Below are 21,711 nucleotides of genomic sequence, written 5' to 3' on the forward strand. Positions count from 1 at the left end.
CGGGCAATGTGCTTGTAAATTTTCTCCAATAGAAAACAGATCACTGAATCGAGCAGTGTGCAATATGTGCACACATACAAAACCCCAAAACAAACAGAAAAATCATTTAATTGAAGGAGAATGGCTTCCAAACGCCTTCACCATTTTCCACTATAAAAGTAAATTAAAGTAAGACAATCAACCATTTAATTCTACTCCAGTGAAAACAATCCATTTATATATACAGTGGTATGCAAAGTTAATAGAAAAATACTAATTTCAATGACAAACAGAACTCTAATCTCTCCTCTTCCCTCTGAACGTACAGTCATTAGCTTTGTCTCCAAAAGCACTAAAAAGTTTTTCTGGAGTACAGTAACATGCCACCTTGGCATACCCTCTAGTTAAAACAACAACAAAAATCCCCATCAGCTTTGAAAAGACAACCTTTACACCACAAAAATACTTCCCACTTTCATACAGAGAGGGGATCTGAAGTTTTGTAAACTTTCATCAGACATTTTACATTACTTATTCTCAAAATCTCACAGTTTATCTGATACAACTCTCATAAGGCATAGCCAGCTGCAGCTTTCTCATGACAGCAACTGTTGAGCCACGATTTGGCAATTCTGCATGTAACACCACAAGAACATTGACTTGCCAAAGTGAAGAAAGAATTTCTGAAGAATGAATACAGACAATACAGGACAGTACAAAAGACAATAGGATGGAAATACTGCCTGAAGAAGCTGTATCTATTTCTGAACCACTGAAGAAATGGATCAGCAAAATATAATAAGTTACACTACTAGTCGAAGAGTGAAAAACATCAAGGCTATCACAGCCAGATAAAGCTGGAAAAAATTATGACCAAATATTGAGTGCTGATCTGGACAATGAAACAGCTGTTTTATCTTTGCTCACTGAAATCAAGCCTGATGTTGCATTGATGACACCCAGTACAATCTTGTCAGGTTTTTGGCATGAGATTTCTGGTTAAAAGAATCCAGAAGATGAAAGATCAGCATTGAACTAGATGGAAAAGGATCATCAAGATTTGGGGTTTAGCCACAAACTGATGAGGAAATTATGGCTTGGGAAATAGCAGATGACAAGAGCCCCACAGCTGTAAGAAAAGGCGAATCTGATGGGAAAGGAGACACTGCAGGCTGGAGTTATCATAAGCATTTCATCACAAGAATCCAAAAAGCCAGCTACAAAGTAGGATGTACTAAAGCTTAAATACACCTACTTGGGATTGAGCTTTATGAATACTAATTGGTAATGTTACAGAAGATACAGAACGTGTAACAAAGCTCTGGAACTACAGCAGCTTTTATATGAGACTGTTTTGTAAACACAAAGTCAAAATCAGATTTTGTTCTAGAATACTGACAGTTTTATCAATAATGTTTTGTGGCAATTATATACAGGATACTAGAATAATAACAATTCACATATTTCAAAAGAAGAAAGGTTACTATTTTTCAAATGTAATTCAGTTTTTAAGCAGTAGCTAAAAAACTATAGATAAGCAATCCTTTTCTAAATGTAATCTTTATTGGCACCAATAATCTGACACATTACATACCATGTGAAGTATGTGTACAAAAACACACACATATATATGCCATTTAAACATGCAAATAGATCAACAGATACCAATTTTTAATTTATTTTTTTTTACTTCAAACTATGTGGTCAACATGACTTTGGAAATGATAAAGATCTAAAATCAGAGAAAGGCTTGGAAAAATAATAGCTAAAAACAGCTTGCCAAAAATACAACAGGCCAAGTATTTCCTGATTTACGTGGAGACATGCCAACTAACTAAACCTAAAATATCTATAAAGAGGACTAATTTGCCTTAGGTGAATTAATATTTCATTTTCCTTGGGATTTTTTTGTAATTAAATATTTTATTTCTGAATTACAATTTCCCACAAATGTGAGGCTGAAGAGACTGTAGGCGGATCTGGGAGCATGAGAAATGAGTTTTACAGAAAATGTGAACACCTGAACAGATGAATAACTTTCATTCAAGGGATGCCTATACAGTCACCTTCCTGAAAACAAACCAAAGGCAAAAGAATGTTCCAAGATAGGAGCCTAAATATTATCACTGGCTTGTGAACTGTCAAATTCAAAAGCTTGTGCCCAGACATGAATGGCTGTCCTTGAGATGGTACAGAAGCCAGTTTTCCCACGTGGTGGCTGCTGCATGCACACAGACCCATGGTTACACCTGCAGTAGCTTGCAGCCAGCAAGCAGCAAGAAAAATCAACAGAGTCTTTGGAGTGGGGATGGATGGCAGCTCTGTTCAACACATGGTGTTTATTGAACATCTGAGATCACTGTCATGCAATCACTATCCAGCTCAGAGAAGAATATTTACATTTGCTTACAAGACTGTCCAAACTGTACCAGAATGAGCTGTGATGCATTGGTACATACACATGTACCTTCTTGTGACAGCAAGAAGGATCCACCCTGCCTATCTTGCAACAAATTCTAATGACATGAAAATGCAATCACTGTTTGACTACTGAGTTACATTTAATTGTGTTGATTTCTAAGATTACTAGTACACCTAAATTGTTTCAGAGGATTCAAATAAAGCAAGGCACTAGACCTAGTTCCCAATTAAAACTAAATAAATGAATAAAAATGCACTAATAAAAACTAACTGCTAAATAAAGAAGACTTGCTTCACCCCTGGTGTGCACAAAACCACCTTCTTTCCTGGCAGGTGGACTTGCTAATTCAGATGAAATTCTATGATTGCTTCAGGTTGGCACTTCAGGTATTGGAAAAGTGTTCTGCTGAAATAGAAGACTGATAACTGATTAGCTGTAATGTTTCCAAACTTATTTGGTGGATTGATGTCAGCCAAGAAACCCCTCATTTTCACCAATGAAAGCATTCCATCAGCAGTTTCAAGGGGCCTCTGAAAGCAGAAGTTACAAGCTTTCAGTTCCACGTAGCTTTAATTCCTTAAGCAAGAAGCAATTTCATTTCTGTATCCTTCAGAAACTTAAATGCCTTCATGGGGCAAGAGGTGACAGATCCTGATAGGGATAAACACAAAGTGCTTCTGACCTGCAAACAATATCAGAAATCAAAATCTGTCATAATTTGAGAAATCTCTGCACATCAAGAAGGGAATTATGCTTACTATAGGAACATGCTTGTTTTACCAAAGCATTTCCAGCTATTTTTTCAAGGTAAACAAGGCAACACAGCTTTGCTCTCAACAGCCAGCTTTGCTGCAACATGGAATAATCCTAAATTTGGGTACTGAAACTTCCCCTTACCTTCTGTCATTCATTCATTGCTGCTCATTATCACACATCTGGCCCTTAAAGCATCAAGGATGTGCAATATTCCAAAAGTCATTCTAAGACAGAACAATTTTAAGGATCTACTTGTTCTACAAAAGATTACTGATCAAGTCATAAGAATAAAATTATTTCATCTCAGTCAAAAATTCCAGGGAGATCTCTGACGCAGACTTCTCAACAAAGTACCACCTGAAGCACAACACCACGATTGGTATTACCCTCAGTTCAGGATGAACTTTCCATAAAGCAGTGAAAGGATTTTATAACACAGTAAAATTCCTAAGATAATGGTAACGAGCAGAGAAAAAGCAGAGTTGAAGCAAAAACCACTTGATTAAACTGAATTGTTAATGACTGATTTTTTTAATCTACCTACACAGCTGACAAAAAAATTCTTGGGTTTGAATTGGGATACACAGTGTTCCATGGAGCAGATGTTCAAGAAAAGGAGAAATCTGGATTCTGAAATGACATTCCAGTGTTTTACAGCATGATGAATCTGGGAGAAGTGCAATGTCTTTCTCTTGGTTGTTTTGATATATGACTAAAGATGTTCACCCTGATCTGCTGGGTTTAGATCTACTCTGTTACTGAAATGCTCCTTACATTAGGTAGTAATACCTGCACATGTATGGAGCAGCCAAAAAAATGGACAAAAATATGAACAGTACAGATCTATACTAGGCATCTATGAGTACATATTTTTGATAATTCAGTTTTTCCCTAAAATGACTCATTTTAGCTCGCAGAAAAAATCATGTAAGAAAAGTATTGACAAGTTCCAAAGGCTTTACATAATGTACATTTGAGAAAGATGACAGACACTGATTTATAAATTTATTGCAAAAAGTATCACACATACTGACTGTCCCATATCAAAGTATAGCTAAGGCTTCTTATTAAGGAAAAGAAAGTCTTCAATTTTTTATCTTGCAAAGCAAAGTATGGGCTTTTAAAAGAGAGCAAAAATAAGAAAACGGCATTGGTTTAAAGAAATAAAACAAGTCACAGCTGAAAAAGTCTTTAAATAGTCATAATAAAACACTAAAGAATACTTAAAAATTACTAGAAACAAGGCCTTGCTGCTATAAGACTCACCAAAAAAGACTTTCCAAAAAAAGTCAAAATAAAATATTAAATTGCTGAAAACAAGGCCTCTAAACTTGGCTTCGTTTTGCTTTTCATTTGGGAGTCATTGTTAACAAGCTATAAACAGCATGAGAAAAAGAAATCACTCCATAGCAGTATCTTTGCTAAATTCTGGTCAAATTAACCTTTCATAAGCTTTTTAAATTATTTTATAAAGAATTTACCTTCTCAACAGGGCATTCAGACTGAAGAACCACAAGGGGTTTAGGCAGATAAGCAATTGGTGCACGCAGTACTCCCACACACGCTGTCACTGCACTTACAGTCCATAGTACAAAACCAATCCATACACACTCAAGCACTCTTAAAAATGAATGCCAACATCACGGCCTTGGTTACCACACCAGTCGGACAATTCTCAGCTGCAGGGCAGCAAGGTGCAAAGAGAGCCTTGCCTAGCAGTAGTCCAACAGCAATAAATGAAGAGGGGCTGCATGCCCCCCACACTCCAGCATGGCAGTCAGTCACTGTTCTGTTCCAGCTTAATAAAATGTCACTGAGGCCAAAGAGACATTGAAATGTTCTGAGTTTTGTAAAAATGCAGCTTATTATGTTCTGTATTTCTAACTTGTCATGCTTTCAGTTAAAACCAGTTACAACAGCCATGGTGGATATTTCAGCAGATATAAAATACATTACTACCAAATTGGCAGTATAACCCTAAACTCAAAATCCCAGAAAAATAGTTAATAGGCAAATAAAAATGAAGAAGTTCATGTGTAAAGGTGTCCCATCTCCATGGGGAACCAGAGAATCTCAGCCCCATCCTGTATGAAAGCAGTGTACATGACTACAGCTGTACAAATAGATAAATTAATAAATAATTTCAATTAACTTATTTTATCAAGTACAAACTTGATAAACTCAAGTATAAACTCAAAATTATGAGTTTAATGTGTACACAGGGCCAAATGTACTGAAAGATTTTCTAACTCTGTGTTTTCAGATAGAACTCACAACTTTGACTTACTCAAAATGATAGAGCAAAAGTAGTGTTTTAAAACTTAAAATGTCTTAATATTTAAGATCTCTGAATCATACAAAGAACTTCTAAAGAAAGTCTTGTCTTTTTTTTCCATTGCAATTGTGTAAGACTGACAGTTAGAACAGAGGAAGGTAAGAGCTTTACCAATCAATAACATTTTGACAATAACTCTTGCTTGAAAGTATTGTATCTTATGGCTCTTAATTGTTCAAAAATTAGAGCATATAGAGCATTTTTGTTTGATTATACTAGTTAGATTATGGTAACAAGCTGAATTTTTCTAAAAAATAAGGCACAAGGCCTAACTTTGACTAGAATTTTTATTCTAGGATAATTACAGCATTATATAAAGAAAAACGTCAGTGGTTAAGTATAATTTTTTACAGGTACAGTTTCTTTTCACATAAAGTCTCTTCATGACTATTAAAGACAATTTAATTTGTACTGTTACATGCAGTTCATTACCACGGTCATGTTAACAACGCAAATGGTATGACATTGACAGTTGAGTTTATAAACTCATATTTAAAATAATTTCAAATTGCTAAGACATTTTAAGAACATTAGGATTGTGATACAGTAATTGTAATCTGAAATAGATGATGAAAAAATTTAGAAGGCTGTATGAGGTAATGACATAAGTTACAAAATAAATACTTTAACAAAATTCAGCTAAAAAATTTACCACTGATGATCAAACCCAGGGACAAACAAGTTTCCTAAAGTAGTCACTTAACCCATCTAGTCATCCAGTATCAAAAGAGAAAGAAAGCACTGACTAACAGCTGATTAAATACACTGATGTTAAAGACAGACTTAAATACAAACACTTAAAATAAGCAGGATAAGCAGGATTGATTACATTTTGGAAGGCTACATAACAATAAAATGTAGATAAATGGTTTGTTTTCCAAGGGACTTACACCAGGAAATGTGCTGCTCCAGTTGTGATGCAGGAATGAAGAATAACTCAATACTCTTAAAAACAGAGTACATTTATTAAAACAATAATAAAGCTTCACTGTCACAATGAAGTTTTTCTGATGCTGGTGCAGACTGAGCTTAATGGGACTCAAATTAATGTTTGACAACTACTACCTAACGAGGTAATATAGACACAAGAAACAAATGTTTACAAATAATGTTTATCCTCCCACTTCAGGGGCCCAGAATGAAACTCCTCTGATGTGCAGAGTGTTCTACAGTTATAAGACAAATATTGAGATTTTTACATTTGTCACTTTATAACTGACCACTGAGAAGTGAGACTGAACATCACTGGTGACATCAACCACCAGTTTGATCAGCTATAGCACACTTAAGTTCTAGGAAATTCTACCAAACAACAGTAATAAGTAAGTTTAGTTTAAGGGAAAACCAGTGTTCTTTTCAGGTCAGGAATATGTGGCATGAAAATCAGGGTTAAGAACATGTCAAGGGAAGCATTGCCCCACGCAGACCCCCAGCCTCAGCTGCTTCTATCTTTGTCAAGCTCATATTTGCATACGATTATGCAAATATGTATTTTGACATCATATACAGAATCTGCTACTCACTTCTGTCAAACTGTGAACTGTATGGCTCATCTCCTATTAAAATGGGGTTTATTAAGAGTGCTGACTTTATAACCAGTGATACAGTTATTTGATAAATCATGACAAATTTTAAAATATGATGCACTATTTAGACTCAAGGCTTATGAGGTCTCAGTAGATAAGAATAATTGCAAAATAATATTCCTAGAAGGTGATCACAAACACATCTTCTTTGTTCTTTTAATTAAAAATGAAGAAGTTGCGAAATTAAAATTTTAATATGCCAACTTAACATTTTAAGTATTTCAAAATAAGATCAACAATACATGCAACAAATCACAAGGAAGCAGTCACAAACTACAAATACTTGGAAGAATGCACTATTTGGCATATATAGAAGTGAAAGCTTCCCCTCTCCCCATCCCTTTTCCTCCTAAAATACATACCTGCTGAATGTGCCTGCTGACTCGTTTCTGAGGTTGGTAGATAAGCCACGTATACAGGACTGGATCAACATTAATTGCTAATCCTTGTACACTGGACAAGAGAACAGCACCTGCACACCATAGAAAAAAGAAGAAAAAATTAAACTACCTGCTCAAGAATCTCCTTGTATGTATTCAGTTTTCTTGCAAACAAATCTTCTTTAATGAAGACTTTCAATTGGCTTGGACTACATATATAATAAATAATAATACATAAAGAATAACTTCAGTAACATATTCAAAGTGAGAAACTTACCAGTACTATATGCACATACAAAGAAATGCAGCAACTTGTATATTGATTTATTACAACTTTTTGTCAAGAAAAATGCTTCTTTTCACAAAATTGTTTATGCAACTGAATACATGCAATACCTTCCCTCAAAATCTCAGCCAACATTAACACTCTGCAAAAAATGAGTCAATAAAACCCTTGACAGAATACAATGCATGACTCCCTACAACCTCAATTAAAAAAACCCCATGGTCTAGGACAGTGAGTTCTTTTAATAAAGACATGCCTACTTCACACCAGCTCTGCCCAAAGCTCAGGACAAACATTTTTCATGTAAACATGGTCATGAATATTCTTTACAGGACGAGTTAGGCAAAATAAGGCAAATATTTTAACTGACAACACTGGCAGTCTCCATACTGTGAGCTCTTTGGATTTTCCTAAGCTTTACAATACACCTTATTTTCTTTAAATGTCACTTTCTAGGACCTAGGATTACAAGACAGGGCTACTTTATTTCTTAAAAGTAAACTTCTAGTTTTCTTTTGTGAAGAAAACCTCACATGGAAAATGTTAAGGCTGGAAACAGGAGAAAAACTACATCAGTACCCAGAAATATTAGCATATACATCAAACCATGCACACTAAAACCCTAATTATGAAGCACTATCTCCATTAAACCTGCATTAAAAATCTGATTATACACTGGTGAGGCTTTTTTCCTAACAGTACAGAGAATGTATCTATTGCAGCAGAACATAATTACAGAGCTGTTCAAATCAGAAGCAAATGGGTTAATGGAATACAAAGGTAGCAACTATACTGAAAAAGTGTAGCAACTAGTAGTAGGCAGTTATCTTTTCATATAAGCTTTGCATTTTTACTACAAATTAATATATGAAATAATGAAAAAGGTAGCAAAATAAATTTAAAACAGAAACCCTGATTACTGGAATTTCCCATCACCAAATTCCACAGACTTACAGTAGTTCTATAATACCAAGAATCATAGTTCCTAAAGCACTATACACTACATTTACTCTGTGGTATACAATGTAATTATGCAGCAATCTGAATTTAATAATAAATTCAAATACATTCAGAAAGCTTGACACACAATTCAATGTACTTTCCAAAAAACAGTAAAAACATGTGCCTCAAAAGACACATCAGCAAAACTGTAAATGGGAAATTAATGAAAAAAAATATAAGTTATGAGTTTATTGTATATAACAAAATTTTAAAGCCAGCTGAATTCCAAATGGCAGAAGACCCACCAACCTGGGGTGACACAAGCAAAGCCTGATGAGCACAATGGGAAAATGGCAGTCAGGAAACACACAAAGATAAATCATCTGCCTAGCCCAGGCTTGGAGTTGGAACACACACTGTGAGGAGCTCCTATATACAGACTAGTCCATGTGAGCTGAAGGTTTTAAATGTCAGTAATAAACCTTAGAAATAAATCTGCAGTTAAAGGCAAAGCCAATGTCAAGTATAAATGGGTAACATGCAAGCAAGAGCAGTGAATATGCCTTGTGGCAGGATGTGCAGGAAACTAGAAAAAGGAAGCAAAAGGTAACAGAGGATTGATAAAATATATGTTACAATCATTATCTTTTATAAGATATTTATATGCCAATGTAAAAGACCCCTGCATCTTTAAGAGACACAGCCTTTTGTCAGCAGTACTTAATGAAAAGTTTAATACACATGTGATACAGAAAGTGGGAGATAGACCTCCCAATGAGTGCAGCACAAAAGCAGCCTACAGGCAAAGTCAACAGAAAATCCCACATTTCTAGGAGACTCCCGAAAAGAAAAATACAGTGTTACTACGGCACATCATTGTAGTAACTTAACAGAGTTTCTTGATTACTCAGAAAAACAGCTACAGCTAAGAAGTTCAATACCAGTAAGTCAAGCTTTGAACTGAAATTCTCCTTTCCCTTCAATGAAGTCAACATTAGCACAATCCTATAAATTCAAAAGTAAGGCAGCACAAATAGCAAACATTCTTCTAGTTATCTTTTGATAGCTTGTGCCCAGGATATTAAAAAAATAAAACAAGCAAACAAAACAAACCCAGCAGAAGTACTCAGATAAGCAGTTACATCATTTGCCTTTAAGTTTGACTGTCAGGTAACTTCAGCTTCCTACTAAGTCACCTCTGTCACACCAAATTACTGAAATTTACTGCTGTGTTTGCTACTCAGCCACTATATTTAAGGGCACTTTAATCAGCTATGTCAAGTTGTTTTCCGTGTAACAACTTTCTTCAAAATGAGTATCAATTAAAAAAGTTTCTCAGATTTGCCTCCTGTTTTCATGTCAAGAAATAAGAATACTCCCAAATTTTTAAGGAAGTTTTTACTAATTCGAGGATCAAGCTTGAAGCTGGTGGCAGACTCCTCACATGCCTAAAACAAATTTAAAAATTGCTATTCTGTCTCCATCAAAATGCAATGCTCGAGTTCCCTGGATTTCATTAAGATTGTGGAGAACTTTCTTTTCTTCCCCTCCCCTTTTTTCCTTTTAATTAAATTTACATTTCAGAAAAAAAGCAGACCTTAGTCCCATAGCATACTAGGGTTTCCTTTCCAGATCTCAGTTCTGGCCAGAGTTATCTATTACATCTATCTAGCAACAGATTTGAAAAATAAGTATCGGACCCAACACCGTGTAATCTTTAATGTTTGAGAATTTCCTGAGTCATGGTGTCATTTGCCAGGCTCAGCTTGGGCAAATAATTTCCTTCCTTCACAAATTCCCACTCTCTCCTGAAGGAACAGAAGACGGGGAGGCTGCAGTGAGGCAGAGGAGGACGACGAAGGGAAGGCAGCAGAGCAGCTTGGCTCTCTCATCCTGTGGATGAGCTTCTTGCAAGGTCTCCTTGGATGATGACAGCTGCAACAACAGCACTTTTCTTCCCAAGGGAGGGGGCCCTGCAGATGATAACTGGGGCCTCCAGCTTGGGCTGGACCCGCTGCCACCTCCTCCCACTTGGAGTGCTGAGCATAGGCTGCTGGAGGAGCAGGGACGAGAGGGGTCACCAGCCTGGGGCTCCCCCATAGAAACTCAGGGGAAAAAAGTGGGGAAAACAGGTACTGTGGTACACTTCTGGTGAGGTGGGAGAGGACACCCACCCTGGCAACACAGCTGCAAAGAACAAAAGCCAGAGGGAAAGGCAGGATGGGTGTAATATGGCAGAGTCCAGCAGTAGAGTTGTGGAGCTGAAGAATGCTCAGTCATCACAGAAGAACAGGAAAGGGTCTCAAATATCAAAGAGACACAAGAAAAAAATGAAAGAGGCAGGACAGTGAAAAAATAATGTGGAAGTGAAGGAGGACTTTGGGAAGGAGAAGGGAGGTGGCAACCCTTGGCAAAAAACACTTTTTGGAACTGCAAAAATCTTGTGAATGAGTAAACTGTATTACTGAGTCATTCTGAACAATCTGGAGAAAAAAATACCAGGAAGAGCAGACAAGAATCTTGCCATTTATGCACCTGAAAATTATTTTTTGCCACAACCACCACTGCCCTGGCAGAATTTTTTCCTTTTTTCCAAATTATGCTCTGTGTGAATGCAGTATCCAAACACATTTCAATGTTATTTCCAGTAAAAACTTCCAGTAACACGTTTCAGAAACCCTCCTATAAAATAAACTGAAAAGCCACTATGGGAAACTGAAGTTTTAGTTGATGTACATTTTCTGTAAGGGACGGATTACAAATATAACAAATGGAGTGACCTACAATAAAACCTAATTCTGACAAGATATGTATATTTTAGTAACTAACTTAAAAAAATACTACACCATCTTGCTATATAAACTGCACCATAAATTATTTTAGCATTGAGCACTCATGACTCCTAGATTTCTCAGGACACATGAATGATATTTAGATGCTAACAGGTTGAATTAGCATCATTCATTTAGTACCTAATTATTTTAAATGATACTTGAGAGAAGAAATATAATTTTTGCTTTTTTTTTCTTACTGTTTTGAAGGGCATTTTCACTAAGGCATACTATAAAAATGCAGATTTGCATATTACACCCAAGTGAAGAGTTCTATTTTATACAAGTATGTAAGTAACTAATTCTTTCTGCTGACTCAAAGCAGATGCATTGTAAATCCCTAAGTGTGGAAATATCTAAGTCTGTTTAAATTTAGCCTGGAAGTTAACTAAGGGAAAAAGACTCCTCTTCAATACTCTGCTTACCCACATTCCAAATAGGCTTTACCAATTAGTTATCCTGTGACACCACAGCCATTTTCAGTAACATCCCAAAATGAAGAATGAGAGCTGAAGAGTTAGAAATTGCAGTTATACTGCACAAAAATTAATCATACAACTTTGGTATACTTTGGAATATCAAGGGCAAAGCCAATATGACTGTCTTGCAAAATAATCTGCTTATCTAAGAGACACTGTCCTGCATTTCATCCTCCACTGCTGAGTCACATAAGCGAAACAGATACTTCAACCCATATCAAAGTTTATGTGGCTGTAAAATTATTTTTACATTATATTAAGTTAATAAATTTTGTCAGACTACTGAAGTATATGTCTGCATGTCTCTCTATTCAAGGTAGACTCCAATGCCTACAGATGCAAATATTATAATTTTATCTCAGAAAAAACTCCAAGTCTACTGTACTTGCATAGAGTTTTACATTCACCAAGTGCTTAAAATAACTTTGAAATCAATTATTTTATTTGCTTAGTCCAATACTGGAATATTTCACTAAAACAGAAGTAGTGGATTAAGACTTTCCCATTAACTAAGGCACTTTGGTCTGTAATACCAAACACAGTTCTCTCATAAAAGTTATTCTTTACCCAAGAATACATACTTCACAAGATTTTAACACCATTCTTTTGTTTTTTTAATTAAAAAAGCTTTTGATATTCAGAAACATTTACTGCGAACATACTTCTACAGCTATCATGACCTTCTAATGCCTATTGATGTTTATAGCAGAAAACCATTAAAAAAAGGGGGTCAACATAATTATTTTTATTTTAAAAATAGAGAAAGTGAGGCAGAGAACTGCATTTATCAAATCCCACAGCAGAACCCACCGATAGAATTCAGATGTTAAAGTTATAGGCCACTGCTAAGTGGCATATATATTGGCCTACTGTAGCTAATAGAAAAAAAATTTAATGTATGAGTCCATCCTGTGTTAATCATAACTAAATCAGAGAGGTCTAATTTTAATATAATGTTCTGATAAGCCATCATCATATTTTTAAAGACAAAAGTGTCCTGTCTTTATCAATATACATACTCAAATGTTCACAAATGCTGAATTACAGAATTATGCCATAGAAGTATATTCAAAGATGTAACATAATGAGGCAAAATAAAACTGCTGGATACACTGTTTAACACAAAGTGGTGTACATAAGGCATCATTTTTCAATGTACAAGACATCAAATTTCTGCAAATCAATCTGCAGAAAGCCATATCAAATCAATATATGGACAACAACCTTCAGTTATTTCACATCATCTCGGATGTTAAGAATGGAACATAGTCCATATAGCATTTTGTTTTTCTTACTGAGGAAAAATTTTGTGATATGCTGAGTTAGAAGTTTTCACAAAAATGCTAGAATGTTCATGTTTAATTTGTGTGCTGCATGTTTTTGAAAGAAAAACAAGTTATCTTGAAAGGCTTCTTTTTTCCCAAAATAATTTGATCAAAACTTTAATTTCCCTTAGAGAATATGGTGTGCGGGTTCAGAGAAACAGTTTAACAGGCAGTAAAGACCAAAAAAAAAAAAGAAAATGTGTAGGCAGCTGTAGTGTACAGAAATATCAGCTTTATTTTGATTACTGAATCATCTCTATGAAAAGGTAATGGCAATATTCCTACAATGAGCTGCACAGCACCTCTTCCTTAATTCTATCTTTTTATTGCAAGAATATCTCACTCAAGTATCATTTCCTCCTGTTCACTTTTAGGTTGTTTATATATTTAACCATCATACCTACTATTCTGTAAATAAAAGGAAAATGAGGAACTCTAAATTCAAATGACAGAAAGGACAAAATAGATAGAAAGGGAGGACATACTATAAGGACTTTAAAACCAGCAAGTAAAGAAAATTGGAATGCTTTCAAAAACATGAAGTGTTTAGAACATTTTGTTTTACTCATAAACAAATATGGGGAAATAAAACAGTTGAGTTTCCCAGAGAGCTTTGTTTCCAGTAAGACTGCAGGGTGGCCCAAACTGACTGGAAGCAGAGGCTGTTAATGGACACATTGCTAAAAAATCAGGTATTCAGAAACTCAGTAACACAAACCAGTAGTTTACAAAGGTCTCTACCAAAATCTGGTCCCTTTGTCTCTTCCTCCTCAAGTCCCACTAGAAAACTATCTAACAGGCACTATTATAAATCTGATCATCAATCTGACTCTCAGTCATAAGACTTGACACTTCCTGACCAGGTTTTCAGAATGCTAACAAAGGCCTGAGAATTTTAGCTTGTTTAGCTCTGTGACAAACGAGTTCAGATACACGTTACAATGTCAAGGCTGTTTCTTTCTATTTTCGGTATGGAACCAGTAGTACCACTTACAGTTACTCCTATGGATCAAGAGTAGACTACATTCCATTAAAGTAAGAAGTGTTTGGAGCTCTGAAAAAATTGAGGCAATTTCCTAAATTTTTGTTTTCTCTACCTGAGACCTCCTCAGTCCCATTTGAAAGGCTGTTGTGGCTATTTTTTCATGTTACAAAGATTTTTAGTCTCACTTGTAAAACACAGTAATTCCAATGACTGGATGAACTACTGAAAACAGACACTCTCAAGCAGATTAGGAATAAAATCTTCAAATGTTTTTTATTTATCAAAATTTTTGCTAATTACTTTATTTAATAGACTGAAACTAGAAATCAGAGGAGTCAGGCAACAAATCCTATCTTGCATTTAATCTCTAGTATTACTTTTGGATGATATTCTATTCTCCAAAAAAATGGTGAAAGATTTAGTGTTAAAATAAGAAATACTCTGGCTCAAAATCTGGTGTTCTCCTAGAAGAACAAGTTCAAAGCAGATTTAATTATGTAGTCCACTGGAATTCCCTATTACAAATTCCACAAGTTGTTTAATCACAGGTTTTTTTTAAGAAACTAGAAGGGATAAGAGAGAAAATTAACTAGATAAATCACAGAATATGCTGAGCTGGAAGGGACCCACAATGATCCTCAAATCCAATTTCTGACTTGGCACAGGACAACTCAAGAAAAGCATCGTGTGTGTGAGAACGATTTGCAGACACTTCTTCAAGTGTCACTCTGGCAGGCTCGGTGCTCAGACCATTTCCCTAGTCTGTTCCCTCCCTGCTCCATGACCACACTTTCCTGAAATCAAACCTAAACCTCCCCTGCCTCAGCTCCATGCTGATTCCTCAAGTCCTGTCACTGGTCTGAGAATGGGTAAATTATTTAGGAGAAAAGCAACAGTCCTAGGCAAACATGGTCATTTTCCCTATGGAGAAAGCAGAGCCCTGCAGGGACCTGAGCTGCCCAAGCCACTACAGGACATCAATGTGGTGACCAGCTCTGCTGAGGTAACCAGAGTAATCCTGAACAGAGCTGACCCAGGAACTCCCAAATATCCCACCTGATTCAATATAGATAAACACACTTCTCCTGCCGGTGTTGTTGCCTCTATTTTAACTTCACATGTAAATGATAACTGAGCTGACTGCTTTGCCTAAGAAAACAACATTTCTGTTTATTCTAGAAAAGCGTTAGATCAAGGTTCAGTAGGAAGGAAGGAACAAGCAATAAAACAGAAAATATCAACTATGCCACTGCATAAATGCATTGTGTACACAGATACTCAGAACACAGCATCCAGCTGCCATCAGCCAAAAGGGTCAGTTTTAAGCATACAAACCTGAAAACTTCTGTTTCACAATATCATTTATTCATTGTTTATCCTCCCTGATTCACTCTATGCTCCATGCCAAATGCATTATACATTCTCAAAATCCCAGAGCAGAAAGCACAGAAATAAAAGAAGTATTCACACATACTGGTTAAACAATTTTCTTTTCATCGTTGTTTAAGGATTGCCTATCTGCTATAGTCAACTCCAAAGCAAATGGGTTTCGAAAACCTCCAGGTCCAAACCATCTGGATGGGGACCTCAGAGACAAGCTGCAACGTCAGAACCTCTTCTAAAGGCAATGTCATTTGTAGGCTTTTATCACTGCAGTGCTCTAGGTAAGTGTGAATGTAATTCTGTATGTTTTCCAGAAGCTGCACTTTACAAGCAGGTTACATGGACGTTACTGATGAAGATACCAGAGTCTCCACATATGCAACAAACAAGTTCTAATCACTGTAGACAATTCTGCAGAACAGCTGATTAAAAAACCCTCCAAAGTCCACACAAACATCTGTGGAGAGAGCTCCAGCTGAAGGCCAAAAGACCATGGACAGGCAAGCCACTGAAAAAACACATGCCAGAGGAAAAAAACCTTCTGCAAGTCTGTGAGGGGAATAATGCTTTGACAGAGAAGTCTCAAAGCTATCTTAAATAGGCTGGGTTTGAAAGAATTAGTCATACAGAACCATTCTATATTTAGACTATAGATCTGTATAAGTTATAATAGGCATAAAATAGCTGAGGTTTGCTCCAAGGCTCTGAAATCATGGGAAATAGATATTTGCTGAAATACTTGACATCACCCATGAGCCAGCAGGGAAGAGAGGATCACAAAGCATCACCTCTCTAAATACAGAGAATAGCATCAGTCATGATCCAAATGCATTACTCCTAACTAAGCTGTGAAAATGCCTAACAATCTCTCTCAAGTTTTCTACTATGAAAAACAGCAGAGCAAAGCTTGCTAAATTTACAAATTATTATTTCTATGACCTTTAGGTAGTTAACTGTGCACCCATATGCTACCACACTGGTAACAGAATTGCATCTTCCCTCTCTCTATGACTGGATTGGTAGAGTGCTACCACACCTTTTCTTTAACTGTGACACAACATTTTAAGAGGACTGGGAGCTAATGATCTAGTTAAAACAAGAAATACCCCAATATATCTTCTTTTGGTGATTTTTAATAGAACATTCAGTTATATGTTTTTTAAAATATGGATTTTAAACTAAAACTAGCAAATTCTCTGAAAACTGCCAAGAAGTTTCTCAATACAGTTCAGCTTCTGCATTTATAAACACCTCACTATCATCTGCCAAAAGTATATTTTGCAATTTCTTACTGCAGTATGCTTTTGGGAATTGCAACAGGATTCTTCCCCTGCGGCAGCAGGGCACCAAGGGAGCTATTTTCATTCCTTCTTTAGCAGCTGAACATTTGTAGTGTTGTGACTATGGATACCACTGGTCTTGCACTTTAAGTTATAAAGCTGAAATCTTTTCAGCAGTAGATGCCTCATGTACCTCCTTTTAAAAATTTGAATAATATACAGCTGTGGTTTCTGCTTTCTTTTTTACTTAAACATTAGAGCTTCTCAGTGGCAACAGAAAACACAAGGATGATTTCACATAACTCCTGAGGTGCTCAATTAAAACAACGCACCCACAGTCAGAGAGGCAGAGGAAAATGAAAGTAACTTAGAAAGGCATGCAAGCTTTACAGTAGAAATTCCACATAAGGTTATGCTTTTCTGTAGCAGCAATGTCAGTAAAGGAAGAACAAAAAATTATATCTATTTTCTAAATAGGAGGTTCTAATTAATTCATGTATTCCTTTCTATTGCTTAAGACTTCATGCTCTTTAACAGTGATTCTAGGCTGAAATAAATAGCATATAACTGCCAAACAATGAGCCTGAATAAAAATAGCCTCTGTGTGTTATACTGCTGAAGTCATGACACTGCAAAGCAGGCAAAGTTACACAGGCAGTTCAGCCATTACCTTTTTTTCCTTTTCTTTTTTTAATACATGTACTTCAACAGAAACTTCATACACAGAGCTCAAGTTGAAAGCAAATGACTTCTTTAAAATAACAACCTTGAAAAAGATGAAATGTCTGGTGCTTGGTTCCTCAGTGAGAAAAATATACAGGTCTTAGGTACTTTGAACATAAAATTGGCAAATTTTCTAAAGGACAGCCAATCCTGGTCCTTTTTGCAGTTACTATCTGTGTAGGCAATGCTTTCAAAAGTATATGTGAATTACAGCAGACACACATCAAAAAGATATTTCATCAAATATGTACTTGGTTTACATAAATAAGGCCATTTACATTTTGGATGTACAGTCATTAATATCACATTACCTTAATTCAAAATTTGAATGAAATGCCACAAATCCATTAAAGATAATTTGAGATTTACAGCACCACTTGACAAACTTACACCTGTCATGTAAAATCAAAAAGTCTTAATGAACTTACGAAATCTATATATAAGAAAGGAGAGAGGATAGATGAGCATCTCCACATACACTGAAATGGTTGTACCAAGACACAAAATGCCAAGAAATACCATCTCAAATGTGTAATTAATTCTATTCACACCTACAACAGGGAAGCCATCTTTAGAAAGTCTTGGGAATGTGTTGCAGTTCCAAGAGATTCCAGAAAGAAGATTTCAATGTAACCACATGACATATTGGAGTTTCTTTTCAAGATACACAAGGCACTATTAACTAAAAAATGCCCACACAGCATAAACACCAATTAAAAAATGCCCTGTTACTGCATATTGTGAAATTCTCTAAATTCTGTAAATAGAATTTACCCATGAGCATATTCAGTCCACAGAGCGCAATCTGGATTCCTCATTCAGAGATTTTTCTATTAATTCTCTAGCATTCATCTGGGTTACTAGTAAACTTATCAGAATAAATAGCTTTGCTTTGCACAATCTTCTGGTAAATAAACAAAATCTAAAAATAGACAATTATTTATTCATCCCACATTCAGTTCATGTCTACATTAAGTACTAAATCATGCCTTTACTGGTATCAATTCAATCCCCTTCTAGAATACCATCTTATTTACTGACTAAAATGAAGAATTTTTTATCAGATATTCTCTAATTATTTATTCGAGTATTATTATTATTATTATTATTATTATTATTATTATTATTATATGTTATTGTTATTGTTGTTGTTATTATTATTTAATTTCCTAGACTAGTATTTATGTTACTAGAAATGTACAGTAATTCAGACTAGAAACAGAGGTGATGGTGACTATGAATGCTGCAGATACAGATTAAAAAAGAATCTTAGTTGGGCAGAGGAAAGCTCACCACAGCTCTTTTACAGACATTAAGCAATTAATGTTAAAAATGTTAGAAAAGCAAGGAACCAACACAAAGCACCAACACAAGTAATACTGGAAGAGGCTCTTAGTCATCTTGCCTTTATGAATGAGAGCTTTTTGGAGTATTTTAAAGTATTTTTATACATTGAAATAATGTTTCAATTCATTAAGGTTTCCAGGTAAATGTAATAAAAATTCTGAATTATTGAATTTTCTCAATAATATAATGAATGTCACCATGATCCCCAACAGACAAATAATAAAGATGTCTTTACAGTCCACACAAAGAGAAAAAAACCCAAGGAATTAAGTTAAAGGTGATGTTTCATCTTCATGGTACAGTACAGTATAAACTTCATGAAATATCAATTTTTAAAAAATCAATGAAAGACAACATTCAGAATATCCTAAGAGGTATCCTAAGAGATATCCAGATTGCCAAACTAGTTTATTATAAAAACTGCTTTTTTCCTTTGCTAACAATGCTGTGGACCTCGAACACAGCCAGCAGAAAAAGTAACTTTGTTTTTTCACATCAGAAATTAATGCACAAAACTGCAAACAAAGCCAAGCATGTGCAGTTCATTGACACCAGCAGTGAACAGGGAGATGGTTGTTTAACATTTACTATTTTTACAAAATAATCATTTAGATGACAAAGAAACTATTCTTCTCAATACCATTATGTTTGTGAATTTGGAACATACAATCTCAGTCAGCTGTCAAGGTAAGTGTTTATGAAGATTCAGAAGTGCTAAACATGATGCACTCAAAAAACTGAAACACCTAGTATAATAACCTCATTTTCCTTTAAGCTGAAATATACATTCTTACATGGTGTTGAGATTTAAAAATGGTTATCTTCCCACTCGTGTGGATCTAAGAAAGGCTAACTAATATTTCTGAATTCTAGAAAATCTGTATTTTATTAACTACGGTTAATATATATTAAAACATTCACTGTATTATGTAAGCACACTTATTTTCAAATCTTTTAACCTCTTCCACCACTGCTAAGCTTTTAAAACAACCCTGAAGTTAAATTTTAATTGATTACATACATTTTGATGAATAAATCCAAAATGTTGTTTAATTAAGTCAGTGTCCTAAATCCATACCTAACTAGAATGGAGAATAGGAGTTTTACTTTCAATTTGCGGCTTGTGTGAATGCTTGTCTTCACTCAAAATATCAACACTATCTAGATGGTTCTTATTTTTAAAAATTACAATTGTGTTTAAAAAGTATATGAGCTTCTCAATATGGGCACTGGAAACTCACAGGTAAGGAAAATTACAAAATAGCATATCTTAACTAGTAGAAGTGTAGAAAGCTGCTGTCATACATTTAGGGCACAGTGGGATTTTTTAAATATGTTGTCTTGAAAAACTGATTTTTAAGTAAAACCAGCTTTCACATTTTTTCAGTGTCTTCTGCAAGAGATGTTACAAATAAACAGAAACATGCAAACTTTTGTGTAATTTTGGCAGTAAGCTGAACACTACAGCTTTATGATTTTGCAAACCTCACTTAAGATTTTTAGCAAAAGAAGTGTTAAGTAAACTGTATAAAACATCTGCACAGGCATTATAAGAACACTGAGTTTATTTACAAAGCAAATATTACTGCAGATGGCTGACAATATATCATGTTGTCTTCAGAATACTAATTTTCTAGGCAGATCTTTTGGGGATGTGCTCCAAAAGAGTGGTATGCGCTCTTGCGTCATATTTTACAGATCAGCAAAAAAGATACCTGTAAAAACTATTTACATCAAGTTTTCCTGCATTTTTTAGTGCACAAGTCAGACTATTAAAACTAATAAAAAAGAAATTCAGTCAGGTAAAAACAGTAAGAAAATAAATGAATAGAGTTCTGAGTAATGAAACATTAAAAGGAACACTTACTTATGGCTATGCTTTAGATACGCCCTGCAATTTTAAATTTTCTGCCTGACACCACATGTTGGGGCCCTATGGGGTTCCTACCATGTAACCATAGCACTATCTAAACAAATCATTTGCTAATCCAGATATGTCAGAGCTGTATCTCTGTGCTGGGGCTGGAGAGGTGCCAGTTCTAAAACCAAGAGGTGAATGTAACAGCGACCATACTATGGCGTTTCTGTACCTGGAAGAGAAAAGAAAGCTAGAGGAATTTACCTCATCTCTTCTAGTTATTAAGGGAAATAATTCTGACCAGCTGCTTCTTTCCCAGCTCATTAACCTCATAGTCCTTTATTGCAATTATAATACTGCATGTGAAAACCAGAATTCTGGAATAAAATACAGATGTTTATAAAGTCTTGTGCCTGTTTACAGCTTTATATTTTCTGATACTAAGTGGACACTTGGCATGCAAGTTGAGATTTTGAGTGGGTGAGAATTGTGAGAGCCTTTAAAGACTGTTTAAAAAGTGACTGAAGCATATGCATTTCAAGTATGCAGTTGTCATTCAAACAAAACTCCTAGTTCATGCACTAAGTAATTTTAAATCTTCATTAAGTCATGGGTTTAAGAGAACACCAGTTGATAAACACTGGTAACAAAACCAGCAATACCATACCTGCTGTGTTTCAGTTGCTTCTTTCTTCTTATCACATCACAAATTTCATGTGGAATAAAGTTTATCTGCTTTGATACTGCTGCTGCGTAGCTGCTTTCTCCTGTTTTGTAAATTTATACCAAATCCAAAGGCTATTAAAAACACACC

At 35.3% G+C, this 21,711-nt stretch overlaps 1 protein-coding gene across 5 annotated transcripts in view; it reads right to left on the reverse strand.

Moving 5' to 3' along the window:
* VPS13B (vacuolar protein sorting 13 homolog B) overlaps positions 1–21,711 on the reverse strand; it is a 433,030-nt gene that overhangs the window by 229,873 nt on the left and 181,446 nt on the right. For all 5 annotated transcript variants that reach the window (XM_064706432.1, XM_064706433.1, XM_064706436.1 and 2 more), the window contains exon 20: positions 7,441–7,550. In XM_064706432.1, coding sequence (XP_064562502.1) covers positions 7,441–7,550 — 110 coding nt within the window. The remainder of the gene's footprint in view (positions 1–7,440; positions 7,551–21,711) is intronic.

This window comes from Zonotrichia leucophrys, chromosome 2, assembly GCF_028769735.1.
Source record: "Zonotrichia leucophrys gambelii isolate GWCS_2022_RI chromosome 2, RI_Zleu_2.0, whole genome shotgun sequence".
Classification (NCBI taxonomy): Eukaryota; Metazoa; Chordata; class Aves; order Passeriformes; family Passerellidae; genus Zonotrichia; species Zonotrichia leucophrys.